This window comes from Salvelinus namaycush, chromosome 17 (genome assembly GCF_016432855.1).
Source record: "Salvelinus namaycush isolate Seneca chromosome 17, SaNama_1.0, whole genome shotgun sequence".
Classification (NCBI taxonomy): domain Eukaryota; kingdom Metazoa; phylum Chordata; class Actinopteri; order Salmoniformes; family Salmonidae; genus Salvelinus; species Salvelinus namaycush.
In genome coordinates, this window is record NC_052323.1 from 2,566,438 (window position 1) to 2,582,328 (window position 15,891).

Genomic DNA, 15,891 nt, shown 5'->3' on the forward strand with positions numbered 1-15,891 from the left:
TAATATGAAGCAAGAAAACAATTTATTCAGACACATGGCAAAGTCCAGTCAAGCATGATTTCTCAATAAACAAAGTATTTTTATCTGTTGCGATTTCAAACAACTCCATTAATGCCCAAACGCAAGGCCTGCCATAAGCCTTACAGAGAGGACTTACAAAGAATATAATGCTTGTAAATTGAGATATTATACTTGGAAACATGAGGGGTAACAGTGACTGATGTCGCTGTGCTTTTAGTAGTAGACCATCTCTAGGAGTTAAGAAAAAGACCTAAAGGCGAGGTGACTGTCAAAGTTTGTTTGCGCTTAAAATGTCAATGCATTTGTAAAGTCTTGTATATACAAAAAGCAAACATTGAAACAATCAGGGCAAAAGTGAAATGGAAAACTAAATGCATATAACATGTAAAAGTTAGTGTTTGGTTAGCAGCATTTACAACCCCTATAAGAAAAGTGCTCAATTTTTGGCACGTACTGTCAATTCCTCATAATATCGGCCTAGCTACTTAATCGTCTCATTGATTGCTGTTGATGAACAGGAGTAGTTTGAGACTAATAGCTATGGAGAATAGTATGACTTGGCTGCAGGTGCCCACATCTGACACTGAAATCCACCACAGAAAAATAAAACCCTACTGTGAATGTTTATTCATGGGTCTCACATGCATTATTGAGACAAGCTTCAGTTTTATTGTTTCGCTCTCTTCCAAGTGTAGTATGGTAAGAGCAATGATATGCATTTGAACATTTGTGCATGGGATAGTACAGAGTGAATTAAAAGTCAAAAGTAGTGACTTAAAAACAAGGCGCAGAACACTGATGGAGAAAGATCTACGTTTGAAAAGAAATACTACCCCCCCCCCTCTGTAAAAAGAAAAAGAAAACTGAACATTGGTTTGTCTGTTTTTCTTCTTGTCCAAGGTAGCTAAGTCCAATTCCCACTGAGCGGCACTGAGAAAAGAATGGACCATATTCTTGTTTTAATGGGCATGCAGTCCACAGGAAAACAGGCCCCTGACTAAGTCCCGCAGAGCACTATCCATTCAGTTGTCGGTCGCTGGTTTGAAGAGGTTAACACTGACATCCAAGGGCCCGAGTGCTCAGAGAAGACTTCAGCCTGACTGGACCACCATCCCCCCTCTTCTTCATCCCTCCCTCTTTAAGCCACATAGTTGTATTGGTTGGGGTTCTCCTTGTCGCGCTCCATGTAATCTCTGTCAATGAGAGACTCTATTCTCTTCTTTAGGTCAGCAGGCTGTTGAGAAGATGAGTGTTAGCAAACAGAAAAACATGAAACCTCAATAACAGTCCACTATGAAGTGCTTGTGCAGTTTACATGCATCTTAATACAACGGATGGGTCTAATCCTGGATGCTGACTGGTTAAAATAGTGTTCCAGCTGATGTCTATTCCACAAGTTACCGCCGGCTAAGTCTATGACCTTGAAATGCCTATTGAGCAATCCACTGTCTCATCAGCCCAGCTAGGTAATTTATAAACTTGATCTCCACTAAGAAGCATCTAGACAATATCTCCCATTTGTTTTGGTTTTCAACAGCAGAGATTTGTATAAACCTGGCTGTCTCTCCGATATTTGCAACATTGTTTCAATATTGAAATTTGATCTCCAGCTGTTCCATAGTAATGAACAGGTCGGGAGTAGGAACGAGACAGACAGGCAGGTAGCTTTTCTCAGCCAGTCGAAATCATGAATTAGCATGATTTATGACAAATAAATTTCAATAGAAAACTGGTCAAACACAAAAGCAGCCACTATGCTATTATTCTGGCTGCACTGTTTGACGTGACAATATTAGCTAGCAAGCAAGGGATAAGAACTGGCAACGGAACATTTACAACGAACAACTGGGTCGCATCCACAGATATAGAACTCAAGGCTTCACGACTATGGCAACCTAACCGATACAATGAACAAACTGCTGGCTTGAGTAGCAACCCTAGATTTGCATTGGGACTATATGTCGTGGAAGGATGAAACTGTATGAATAAATTCATCAAAATATCATTAATGAAAATATGTCAATCATTATTTCAATATATTGGTAACCCATTTTATAAAAGTGATAATGCCATCGAAGCCGGTGTTTGGAGGATATATTGGCACGGTTTGCGTCCCGAGACGAAACACCCGTGCCAATATATCCTCCAAACAATTACATAACACTTTACTCAGTACTTCGCTGAAGCACCTTTGGCAGTGATTATAGCCTTGAGTCTTCTTGGGTATGACACTACAAGCTTGGCACACCTGTATTTGGGGAGTTCTCCCATTCTTCTCTGCATACCCTCTCGCTCTGTCAGGTAGGATAGGGAGTGTCGCTGCACAGCTCTGGCTGGGCCAATCAACGAAATTCAGAGACTTGTCCCGAAGCCACTCCTGCATTGTCTTGACTGTGTGCTTAGGGTCATTATCCTGTTGGAAGGTGAACCTGTGCTCCAGTCCGAGGTCCTGAGCAGGTTTTCATCAAGGATCTCTGTACTTTGCTCCGTTCATCTTTCCCTCAATCCTGACTAGTCTCCCAGTCCCTGCCGCTGAAAAATATCCCCACAGTATGATGCTGCCACCACCATGCTGCACCGTAGGGGTGGTGCCAGGTTTCCTCCTGACGTGACGCTTGGTATTCAGGCCAGAGTGTTCAATCTTGGTTTCATCAGACCAGATAATCTTGTTTCTCATGGTCATGGAGTCCTTTAAGTGCCTTTTGGCAAACTCCAAGCAGGCTGTCACGTGCCTTTTACTGAGGAGTGGCTTCCATCTGGCCATTCTACCATAAAGGCTTGATGGGTGGAGTTCTGCAGAAATGGTTGTCCTTCTGGAAGGCTCTGGAGCTCTGTCAGAGTGACCATTGGGTTCTTGGTCACCACCCTGACAAAGGCCCTTCTCCTCCGATTGCTTAGTTTGGCCGGGCAGTCAGCTCTAGGAAGAGTCTTGGTGGTTCCAATCTTCTTCCATTTAAGAATGATGGAGGCCACCGCATTCTTGGGGACCTTCAATGCTGCAGAATTTTTTTGCTACCCTTACCCAGATATGTGCCTCGACACAATCCTGTCTCGGAGCTCTATGGACAATTCCTTCGACCTCGTGGCTTGGTTTTTGCTCTGACATGCACTGCCAACTGTGGGACATTATAGAGACAGGTGTGTGCCTTTCCAAATCATGTCCAATCAATTGAATTAATCACAGGTGGACTCCAATCAAGTTGTAGAAACATCTCAAGGCTGATCAATGGAAACAGGATGCACCAGAGCTCAATTTTGAGTCTCATAGCAAAGGGTCTGAATACTTATGTAAATAAGATGTCATTTATTATACATTTGCAAAAAATAAAAGGTTTTCCACTTTGTCATTATGGGGTATTGTGTGTAGATTGATTAATTGTTTTTATTTAATCAATTTTAGAATAAGGCTGTAACGTAACAAAATGTTGAAAAAGTCAAGGGGTCAGAATACTTTTCCGAATGCACTCTGTTGGACAGTCAGTTTGGGTCATCAAGATAAATAAAATACCACATTAGCAACAAAGCGTTTGGGAACCTCACCCGAGTGAATAGTTATCTGCTTGCACACAAGGTCATGTGTTTCAAACATGTTTGTTCCCCGTTTACTCACCTTGACGGGGAACTTGAGTTGGTTGTACACTTCCGACACCAAGAGATTATGGCTCAGAGTCTTCCTCATCTTCATGATCCGGACGATGGCGGCGTCGATCTGATACTGCCGGTCCTGGTAGACTCGTTCCGTGGTGCTGGCTTGCTCTTCCACCTACCAAGGACAATTCACCAAATGAATAAGTGGCTAATATTCACTTCTCCCTAGTTTTTTTCTGCTTTATAGACGATAAAAATAAACCAGTAACCAGGTTTCCATCCACCTTCTTATGCGAGTAAAATGTTGGATAAAAAAGGTCACGACATGGCCCCCGGAAACATAACCCACATGGCCACCCTACATCTTATCACGGAAGTCAGCCACACCAATGTGGAGGAAACACAGTTTGACTGACGGCCAAAGTCATTTTTATGTGCACTACGTCATCACGCACAGACTTATCCACAACGACTCAATTTGATGGTAACACATCTCTGGTGGGAACATTTTATCTATGTGGATATTTGAATATTCGCATGAAAACCTGTTGCCAATTTAATGGAAACCTAACTATTGGAGGAGACTGATGAAGTGGGAACATATAGTGGAGAGTGACAGACTTGGTATTTGAACACCTGCCTCTAGAGGGCATTGGCTAGCTCTGTACCATCAGTGCTACAACTAGACTAGAACTCATATTCCTATTTGAAATGCACCAAAACTGGAACAGGTAGGGGCTACCTGGATCTGTCCAAAAAAATTAAATAAAAATAAAACTGCAGTCCAATAAAAACCTTTAAAAAAACAATTATCCTAACGAACACAACCCTGCTGTGAGTGAGAGAATTTACCGTTTCTTTCATCTGGATCTGGTTGATCTTGATCCTGAAGAGTTTGTGTTTGAAGTCATCGTTGCAGGAGAACTTGTCTCCGTCCTCCACGTCTTTGCTCTTGGGGACTTTGTGGATGACCCGTGCCTTGCCACACGCCAACGACTGCAGGGTCCGTCGCAGCTCGCCGTCCTCTGCACATACACACACACACAGTGCCTTCAGAAAGTATTCATACCCTTGACTTATTCTACATTTTGTTGTGCTTCAGCCCAAATTCAAAATGGATTACAATACCATATAATGATAATGTGAAAACGTGTTTAGATATTTTAGCATATTTACTTGAAATACAGAAATCTCTCATTTACATAAGTATTCACTCTTCTGAGTCAATACTTTGTATAAGCACCTTTGGCAGCGATTACAGCTGTTAGTCTTTCTGGATTGTGCAATAATTGCACAATTTTTCAAGCTCTGTCAAATTGGTTGTTGACCATCTTCAGGTCTTGCCATAGATTTTCAAGTAGATTTAAGTCAAAAGTCTAACTTGGCGCGCTCAGGAACACTTACTTTCTTCTTGGTAAGCAACTCCAGTGTAGATTTGGTCTTGTGTTTTAGGTTATTGTTCTGCTGAAAGGTAAATTCATCTCCCAATGTCTAGTGGAAAGCAGACAACCAGGTTTTCCTCTAGGATTTTGCCTGTGCTTAGCTCCAATCCATTTCATTTTTATCAACAAAAAACCCCCCCGCCCCAGCCCTTAACGATTACAAGCATAACCATAACATGATGCAGCCACCACTATGTTTGAAAATATGAAGAGTGATATTCAGTAATGTGTTGTATTGGATTTGCACCAAACATAAGACTGTATTCAGGACAAAATGTTATTTGCTTTTCCAATTTTTTGTTAGCAGTATTACTTTCGTGCCTTGTTACAAACAGGATGCATGTTTTGTGATATTTGTATTCTGTACAGGCTTCCTTCTTTTCACTGTGTCTTTTAGGTTAGTTTGTGGAATAACTACAATGTTGTTCATCCATCATCAGTTTTTCTACTATGACAGGCATTAAACTCCAAATGTTTTAAAGTCCCCATTGGCCTCATGGTGAAATCTCTGAGCGGTTTCCTTCTTCTCTGGCAACTGAGTTAGGAAAGACGCCTGTATCTTTGTAGTGACCGGGTGTATTGATACACCCTCCAAAGTGTAATGCATAACTTCACCATACTCAAAAAGAGAATTAAAATGTCTGCTTTTTTAAAATACATTTTTAGGTACCCTTTGTGAGGCATTGGAAAACCTCCATTGTATTTGTGGTTGAATCTGTGTTTGAAATTCATTACTCGACTGAGTGATCTTACAGATAATTGTAAGTGTGGGGTACAGAGATCAGGTTGTCATTCAAAAATTATGTTAAACACTATTATTTCACACAGTCAGACCATGCAACTTATGTGACTTGTTAAGCACATTTTTACTCTTGAACATATTTAGGCATGCCATAACAAAGGGGTTGAATACTTCTTGACTCTAGACATTTCAGCTTTTCATTTTTAATTAATTTGTAAGAATTTCAAAAAATATATTTCAATTTTGACATTATGGGGTATTGTGTGTAGGCCAGTGACAGAATCTAAATTTAATCAATTTTAAATTCAGGCTGTAACAAAAATGTATTTTTTAAAGTCAAGGGGTGTGAATACTTCCTATTGGCACTGTACATATGCACGCACATCCCACTTTAGGTCAACACAAACTCAATCCAAAAGGACTTGGCAAAAGATTGTGGTTCTCACATCAAAACAAAAGATGATATTGATAATTTCTATTGTTTAAGCAAAATCTCTGAAAATAAATTGATCATCTTCAAGATGACTGCTATATTTGATCCATTATGATTTGCGTGATGACTGAGAAATTCAGCAGAATGTGCTACATTGTGATCATACAAACCTATTCCTGTAGCTAGCTTGATCTCCTCCAAGGTGAGTTCCTCTCCTTCGTTGAACATGAGCAGCACTAGCGTCTGAAACAGGGACACTTGAAGCTCTTTTTTGCCCTATTTCGGAAACAACAAACAAGACAGGGATACAAAAGTTGTTGCTTTTTAATGTGGAAAAAAATTCTGCCTAAACATACTACACTGAACAAAAACAATGTAACATGTAGAGTGTTGGTCCCATGTTTCATGAGCTGAAATAAAATGTTCCATACGCACAAAAACCTTATTTCGCTAACATCTTGTGCAAATTTGTTTACATCTGTTAGTGAGCATTTCTCCTTTGCCAAGATTATCCATCCAGCTGACAGGTGTGGCATATCAAGAAGCTGAATAAACAGCATGGTCATTACATAGGTGCACCTTGTGCTGAGGGCAATAAAAGGTCACTAAAATGTGCAGTTGTATCACACAACACAATGCAACAGATGTGAGATGAGGGAGCAAGCAATTGGCATGCTGACTGCAGGAATGTCCACCAGAGCTGTTTGCAGATAACCTAATGTTCTTTTCTCTACCATAAGCTGCCTCCGATGTCGTTTTAGAGAATTTGGCAGTACGTCCAACTGTTCTCAACGCAGACCACGTGTAACCACGCCTGCCCAGGACCTCCACATCCAGCTTGTTCACCTGTGGGATTGTCTGAGACCAGCTACCTGGACAGCTGATGAAACCGTGGGTTTGCACAACCAAAGAATTTCTACACAAACAGTCAGAAACAGTCTCAGGGAAGCTCAGCTCGTAGTCCTCACCAGGGTCTTGACCTGGCCGTAGTTTGGCATCATAACGGACTTCAGTAGGCAAATGCTCACCTTCGATGGCCAGTGGCACGCTGGAGAAGTGTGCTATTCACAGATGAATCCCGTTTTCTACAGTACTAGGCAGATGGCGGATAACATGTATGGCGTTAGGTTGGCGAGTGGTTGCTGAACGTTGTGAACCATGGCGGCCGTGGGGTTATGGTATGGGCAGGCATAAGCTACGGACAACGAACACAATTACATTTTATCGATGGCAATTTGAATGCACAGAGAACCATGACGAGATCCTGAGGCCCATTGTTGTGCCATTCATCCACTGACACCACTTCATGTTTCAGCAATATAATGCACGGCCCCATGTCGCAAGGATCTGTACACAATTCCTGGAGGCTGAAAATGTCCCAGTTCTTCTATGACCTGCATACTCACCAGACATGTCACCTATTGAGCATGTTTGGGATGCTCTGGATCAACATGTACGACAGCGTGTTCCAGTTCCCGCCAATATCCAGCAACTTCGCACAGCCATTGAAAAGGAGTGGGACAATATTCCATAGGCCACAACCAGCCTGATCAACTCTATGCGGAAGAGATGTTGCACTTCATGAGGGAGATGTGTTGCACTTCATGAGGCAAATGGTGGTCACACAAGATACTGACTGGTTTTCTGATCCACGCCCCTACCTTTTTCTTAAGGTATCTGTGACCAACAGATGCATATTTGTATTCACAGTCACGTTTCCTTATATGAACTGTAACTCAGTAAAATCTTTGAAATTGTTGTATGTTGGATTTATATTTTTGTTCAGTGTAAATGAGTGAAACATCATTCAAAAGATGGGTAGCTACCTCTTTAAATTCAGCTTTTAAAACACAATGGCCTAACGTCGACTGCCACTGTAGCTTCCTGCCGCTGTGCTTGCCCAGGTAAAATGTCTTGAAAATCTCCTGCAGTCGCACCATCTGGACAAGAGGGGCAGAAGTGTTAAACAATAAACATTGAGGACAGGTCTATAAAAAAAATGTATGACCTAGATAATAATTGAGGTGATGATTAGGCTTTGCTGTACCGTTGTTTCTGAGTGCCCTAGAGGGAAAAAAAGCGAGCACAGATTTGTTTTTTCTTCCTATCGTGGATTGACAGGCCTCATTTTACGGGCCTTTCCAAAACCACTCGGGGGGGGCATTTGTTTACACCTCATTCAGTCATGTTGCCTCATTAGCTAGCTAGTTAACAACTTGTTAACTTCACCAATATATCCAAACATTTGGGGGCACAGAAAGAAAGAGAAAAGGGATAGCTTTCTCCAGATGTCATCGCTCACAAAATGTATGTTCTTAAAGAAACAGTGTACAATTTTCCATGTCAATAGGTAGTGATTTTCCACAATATAGAAACCTAATATTCTACGACTTTGGAATTTCAATGATTTGATTTTTTTTTGCATCAACATTTTTGATTTTTATAATAAACCAATTCCTAATATAGTGTACTACTTTTGAGTCCTATGGGCCCTGGTCAAAAGTACAGCACTATAAAGGGAACAGGGTGCCACTTGGGATACCAACCAAATGTATTACATATCAGGTCATAAAACGAAAGAGCCTGAAAGGTTCGATATTTGTAACCTCTGCGGGCAGATGGACCTCCATTGGGATGTAGGTGGGCCAGTATCCCATGGTGAGGATGTTCACCGTCAGCTCAATGTTACCAGGGATGTTTTGACACTGCATGTAATAGAGAAAAGGTAGAAAAAAAATACATAGGCTAATATTTCAAGTTATTTTGATGTCTACAACTACAAGCTTTTCCCCCCTTACATATCTATAGCTGACTGCGTAATGTATTTGATATTGTTGCCCTACAACTGAGATATCACTACCGATGGTCTTTCCTATTCCAGAAGCATGTGTACGGACCTGTTTGAACTGCACCATGATGTCCTTGGAAAGCTCCATGTCCTTGAACATGCCTTCCAGCTTGCTGGTGAATGCTGCTCCACATTCTAAAGAAAGGACCAAGATTACGAGTTACTGGTCTCATTCAGTATCTGGTCTCATTCAGTTGTATTTGTATAGTTTATAGTAGTAGCTAATGGCAGTGGTGTGTTCTGATGTAGACAGTGGTGGATGATTGTATGGGGCAGACCTTGGCTCAATACTATTAGAAATATTTATATTATTTCGAGCGTTTGATTGAGCCTGCCTCGAGTGTCAGACGGGTAGGGTTGGTGTTGCAATTATGGGACTATTCCATTGCATCAGTCAATCAAGCACAGCCATTTTGATAGAAAATGTATACTATTTGAACCCAGGTCTGATGGGGAACACACTGACCATGTTTCAGTTTCGACAGCATGGACTTCTCGGCATCCACGGAGGCACTCTTTCCCACCAGCAACCTCTTGGCCAGATCTTTCTTGTAGAAGGCCTCAAAAACATCTTTGCCTATTCAAGAATCCAAAAGGGAAATATAAAAGTTCAAGTACAAAGACTGACTTCTAAGAGACCTGTCAAAGAGGAGAGAGTTAATTAGATGGTTGGCTGAATATATGGGACTACATTACCATAAATGAATCGGAAGATGATCATGATCTTGTCCAACATCTTCTCCAGCTCCTCGTCCGTCGCCTCCTTGTTACCCGCCCTAAGCTTTGAATCCACGTGTTTTGCTACAAAATATAACCATTTGTGTTTTATTTACATTTTTTGTAGTTCACTTATGAAAATCTGGAAAATAAGTATTGCTTAATAGCTTTATAAGGTAGCTTTAAACTGACAGGAGCATAATACACACAAACATTATGAATGAAGACATGATGAAAAAGGGGAGCTCTCTTTCTGTCATTTTACATAGTCGTGTCATAATTTCTCCCATAGCGATAGCACTAGATCTAGTTTCCTTCCTTCATGGAACCAAGATTACATTCATAAGATGATCATCATGCAATACCAACCTATGAGCTCAGCAGGTTTGTTTGGTCTCTTGTTGATGAAGGTCTCAAAAGCCTCCTTCATGGCATTGACAAACTTCTCGTTCTTTATGAAGCAGATGTCGATGATGTGGTCCACCTTGTCCTTGAAGTCCAGGAGCTCCTGTACCATGGTCTTGTCCTTCTCAGGGTTAATGACGATCGTACTTCCAAAGGCCTGTGAGAGGTTCGTAGAGGTGTCAAGGGTCACTTTTTTTTTTTTTTTTTAAACTAGGCAAGTCAGTTAAGAACAAATTCTTATATACAATGACTGCCTACACCGGCCAAACCCGGACGATGCTGGGCCAATTGTGAGCTGCCCTATGGGACTCCCAATCGTGGCGGGTTGTGATACAGCCTGGAATCGAACTAGGGTGTTTGTAGTGACGCCTCAAGCACTGAGTTGCAGTGCCTTAGACCGCTGCCCCAATATACTGTACAAATTAATGATCCAATTTTTCTACTGTTTTGTACTTGGAAGGAAGTGTCCCCACACCTCCAAAATGTTAATTAGTAAGAGGAAATTACTGATTCGGGGGTGGAATTGCTGACCTAAAGACCATTGATCTTTTCAAGCATACCTTGATGTACTCGATCCAATGCTGTAGGAGGACTAGCACGCCCCCTCTCACGCGACTGAAAAGCTGATAGAGAAGACACAAGTCCTGGATTCTGTTCTCATCTAGCAGGTGATTCAAGCCTGGAGATGGAAAAATAGCAATTATTGTTCATGGTACTAAACAATAACAGTCCATCTTTGATTTTTAAAAATATATATTTGATGTCCTCATGTGACGACAATAACATTGCTATTTTTACACTGTTAAACTGTCATGATTGTAAAGCAAATAAATGTCCCAGTGTGTCAAGTCGGTAGTTTCTGATATATACCTTTCTGCAGAGTTGAAGTGAGATGTTCACCCAGTAGTTGCTTCTCCACAGTGGCAATGAGAGGTTTTCTGAAGAAAATAAAAAGAGGGAGAAAATGAGGAGTCAATCGCTCTCTTTTCATCCTTTATATGTACACCGGTAGATCCTGTTGAGACCGGTGCCAAGAAGGCAGCAAATCAAACATTCATTGCGTCAAATGTAGAACTTAAAACAGAGGACCACAATACTCATGGGCTTTTGGAAGACTAACCCCTTGTATTCTAAAAGTGATCCAATCAAGTAAAAAAAATACTCACTGTGTGCTCTGGTCTAGATACGTGATGACTCTGTCCGCTTCCTCCTCTAAGCGTTTGTTGACGTGATGGAGATACTCTGGGACCTGAAGAGACATTAGTCATTTGTGATACGAAGCCAAACAGCAGCCTATCCTTACAGGGTGAAACAACCATCTAGTATATGTAAAATCACCTCACATATCATATCAATCCAAAATAACAAAGTAGTTCAAATCTTTTTTTACCAGCAGCAACTATAGTAACTAAGTTGACTCAAGACTCAAATGGCAAACAGACCTGGTCCCAGATCGATTTGTGCTGTATAGCCAAACATTACATTTGAGTAAAATCAAATCAAAGTTTCGATTTGTAGAAGTTATCGCAGGTGGAGTGAAATGCCTGTTTCTAGCACCAACAGTGCAGTAATATAATAGTAATGTGAAGAAGTTGGCAAGAGAGCAATAACAGATCTTACCAACTCCTATGATCATTGTCATTTTTGGCTATACAGTACAAACAGATATGGGACCAGACTATCAAAATGCTGCCTCCAGTCAGACTCAGACAGTTAGCGGTGTTGCGCTTCCTGGAGGGATAAATCACCTCTCTCTCCTGCATCAGTCTCTGTCCCTCAGCAGCATACAGCCGATTAGTCTCCTCCAGAAAGCGCTGCTCAAAGGAGTCCTGATAAATCTGACAGGACAGGGGAGAACATTGGGTGTCATTAAAGCCATTTCTCAAGTGGCGGAGCTGAGATCACATCAACTCGAATCCAGATGCAGGTGCTGCTGATTGCAAATAACAACTGACAAACACCCCTTTGCTATGTCAGACTTGTATTTATTTCACTTTATTTAACTAGGCAAGTCAATCAAGAACAAATGCATAGACACAGCAGTGTTTGTATTACTGTATGGGAGTATTGAATGTGGAGTAGTACAATGAATTGGAGCCAAAGAACCAATTGCATGGTCCGGGATAAACCACCATTCCAATCCTTTCAGATCTACACAAGTGCTTAGTGGGTAGGGGCTAAGGGGTGATTCTGGACCGGGCCAATAGAACAAGATATCCACTGAGTAGACTTTCCCCATGCCCTGTGTGAAGAGGCAGAGCCATACCTGCAGGTCAGAGAGCATGCTCAGTAGGCTCCGGAGCAGGCTGCGGTCGATGGTCTCGCCGCTGCGCTCCCTCTCGATGAGCAGCAGGATGCCGTAGATGGTCTTGCTCTGGACCTTCAGGTCGCTAATTATGTAAAACCTAAACAACTCTAGGCCCATGTCCCTGAAGAGAACAGGGGTGATATAAATAATAACCATAACCAATGACTATTTACATAATATGGCTAGAGATTACATTATCAATGTTTACTACACAGAATGTTTATTTGAGGAAGAGCAACTCACCAGATTGATGGGAGCATTGAGTTTTGTAAAACATAGGTGCGATCCAAGAACAAAAATATACCTCTAATCATGATCTGTAAAAAATATTTTACAAAAAATAAGTATTTTAAGTAAAGAAATCATGTATACTCTCAATTATATTCATTGTAAATTCATTGAATAACACCTATAAAATTATATCCTGTCGAAGAGAGTCATAAAGCCATACCATTTGTCTACAGTGATCTTGCCAACAGTTGTCTATTTTCTTCAGGAAGAGGGTACTGTCCAGTACATCCGTGAGCACAGAGTCAAGGATGTAGCAGGTACATATGATTTAAAAGACATGCATTCAAGGGCCTCCTGAGTGGCGCAGGCGTCTCTACAGAGCCGGGTTCGATCCCAGGCTGTGTCACAACCGGCCGTGATCAGGAGTCCCATAGGGCGGCGCACAATTGGCCCACTGTCGTCCGGGTTTGGCCGGTGTAGGCCGTCATTGTAAATATGAATTTGTTCTTAACTGACTTGCCTAGTTAAATAAAGGTAAAAGAAAGGCTGACTTCGGTCGTCAGTTGAACAGCGTTTCCTCCAACACATTGGTGCAGCTGGCTTCCGGGTTAAGCAGACAGGTGTTAAGAAGCACAGTTTGGAGGGTCATGTTTCGGAGGGCGCATGACTTGACCCTCGACTCCTGAGCCCGTTGGGGAGTTGCAGCGAAGAGACAAGATCGAAATTGGGGAGAAAATACCAACCAAAATAAATGTATAAAAAATGTAAAACTACAAAAAATAAACATGCATTCAATATCAAACTTTATAATGACATGATTTGAGTTCCTGTAGTTCAAATATAAAATAATTACTTATCATAACAGCCTACATTGAGTGATCAAGGACTGAACAATGTCTAAACATATATTGAACTGTATTAAACATGTTATCTTTGTAGTACCACCTGTTTGCACACAGAAAAGGATATTCTCTGAATTGATCGATTTGTGCCTTGATGTGGTCTTCACAAACCACCCGCAGCTGTTTGTAGAGCCTGGCAGATATCTTATGGGAGCAGAGGTTCTCGACAGCCTAAACAACAAAAAGATAAGCACTATCAAGTTTATTGCATTTTAGGGCTAAAACACGGATTATCTATGCATGTCATATCCTACAGAAGACTACACTCACGTCATATAATCTAAACATCCCATAACCAAACACAGCTATTAAATAGTGCAGACATATCACGTGAATTATTGTCAAGCTCTTTCACAAGATACTGGCCTAAAGACATGGTGAAAAAAAAAAGAGATTGTTTGTTCGGACTGTGTTTAGCTTACCAACTGCTAAATCACAGGGCTTGAATAAGAAGCCAAGGTCATGAAACTCACAGGGGAGGATGAAGACTTCCCATCTGTGGCCAATCATAATAATAACCACAACCACAGGGTCGTATTCATCAGGGCACAAAGCACAAAACGTTTAGCAACGGAAAACGAAAACAGGCAATTATTTTTGGACATTCCAGGTTGCACCACCCTGTTTCAGTCTGTTTTCTTCTGTTTGGTGCCTAACGAACATGACCCAGGGCTGTTCTGAAGGGAAATGAGGCAGGTGCAGAATTGTCTGGTACCTGGTAGAGTTCCTCAAGATTGTACTTGATTGAAGTGCTGTTTTGAATGGCCTCGACCGCCTCCTTTAGTTTTTGCCAGGTCTCGTGTGTGTAGTTCTCTGGCAATTTGGGTTTTTCTGTTTAGAAAATTTGCGGGAAACCGTGTGAGAATGGTCATTTTCTGTTGTGTCCTTTCAACTGTACTACAGTTAATTTAAAACATAATTAGTTTAAGACAACATATCTAACTATAACAATATTCACACAAATGAGCTGCATCATGTCAGGCATTTAAATAGTGTATCATTGTGGATTTTACAGACTCACATTCACTTTAAACTTGCATAGCTAGATTAGCCAGACTAAAGCAGATATAATTTTAGGCAAAGTAATTAGCACCATTTTAGTGGAAACTTTCACTAGAAGGGACTAATGTGAATACTGCATGCACCACTTGAATGTTTTGAATATACTACCTTTAAAGTTCTTGATTACTAGTTTCTTTGCAGCTCCAGGTTTGCTGTTGGAGAAGGTAGTGGAGCCTGCAGTTTTCGTCAGTCCGTTTGCATGATGCCCAACAACCCCAGCCAAAAAAACTGTTTTCGTGTTGTTAGAACACGATGCAGATGACGACTCCTCAGCCATTTTCACATCCAGTCCTATGAAATCTACTGAATCTCCGAACCTCAACTTCTTCTGGATTTGTTGCGAAGTGGAGGACGAAGAGGAACTGTGGGTTTTAGGGGATGACGATATTGAATCAATGTCTTCCCTCTCAGAACGGTTTATTTTCCTCTTCTTCGAATTCGTGATACTACTGCTGTCGTTATTTACATCTGAAGCTGTTGGTCTACCCTCTTGGGTTGGCGGTGGGGGATTAGGGGAAGGTAAACCTGTTGGAAACATGAAAAAATATATAATATAGCCAGTCTACTAATCATAAACCTCCAGGTGTGCCGTGGGTGAACGAGTCGTGTTTCCAAGCTTTATCTTGCTATATTCCAAAATATGAACCCGGTCTTTAACAAGTAGCTATGAAACATACTATAAATTGCAAACTACAGCCACACTAAGATCCTCTCTTTTCTTGTTATGGTTGGTGGTAGCAGAATAAAGATGGTTGATTACTGCTTCCTCTTGTCTTGGCCTCTCTCGAATATCCACGTTGTGGAGCTGTACTTAGTTTTATCGGCAACAAATAAAGTATGTTATTTCTAGGCGAAATATGTAATGTGGTAAATGGAAATAAAATAACAACTGAAAAGTTCAGTATCAAAACGTACCTTCTACATGCGATTCCATGACCTACCGGAAGTACTTTACCCAACGTTCCTGCTGCAAAAGTGCCTATGCTAGTTAGCAAGCGTTCTTTAGCTGCTCACTGTCATTTGCCGCGAGATGGCGCCAGAGACGGTGTAAATTCATCACCGTGTGAATCTCTCAAAACACCGATTTATTTATGTCATGGTCTAATAATGTGTTTTAATGCACCCAAGTATGTTTCACTGTCTAAAGTTTAGGATATATTTTCAACGTATTGAAAGGATAGAAAAAAAAGGG

At 41.2% G+C, this 15,891-nt stretch overlaps 1 protein-coding gene across 4 annotated transcripts; it reads right to left on the reverse strand.

Annotated features, from left to right (window-relative positions):
* Positions 1 to 15,669, reverse strand: cul4b (cullin 4B). Of its 4 annotated transcripts, XM_039012038.1 has the most exons (21): positions 15,615 to 15,669; positions 14,808 to 15,224; positions 14,353 to 14,468; positions 13,705 to 13,808; positions 12,956 to 13,025; positions 12,748 to 12,821; positions 12,463 to 12,625; positions 11,945 to 12,034; positions 11,363 to 11,445; positions 11,067 to 11,134; positions 10,757 to 10,875; positions 10,161 to 10,353; positions 9,771 to 9,875; positions 9,541 to 9,651; positions 9,124 to 9,209; positions 8,833 to 8,931; positions 8,053 to 8,166; positions 6,397 to 6,502; positions 4,462 to 4,634; positions 3,632 to 3,784; positions 1 to 1,255 (listed from the first exon to the last, which is right to left on the reverse strand). In XM_039012038.1, exons 1-21 carry the CDS (start codon positions 15,631 to 15,633, stop codon positions 1,160 to 1,162), a joined length of 2,559 nt encoding a protein of 852 aa, XP_038867966.1. In that variant the 5' UTR covers positions 15,634 to 15,669; the 3' UTR covers positions 1 to 1,159. The 4 variants fall into 4 exon arrangements, with proteins under 4 accessions (XP_038867966.1, XP_038867968.1, XP_038867969.1 ...); XM_039012040.1 differs by lacking the exon at positions 11,945 to 12,034; XM_039012041.1 differs by lacking the exon at positions 8,833 to 8,931.
* Between the last annotated feature and the right edge of the window lie 222 nt (positions 15,670 to 15,891).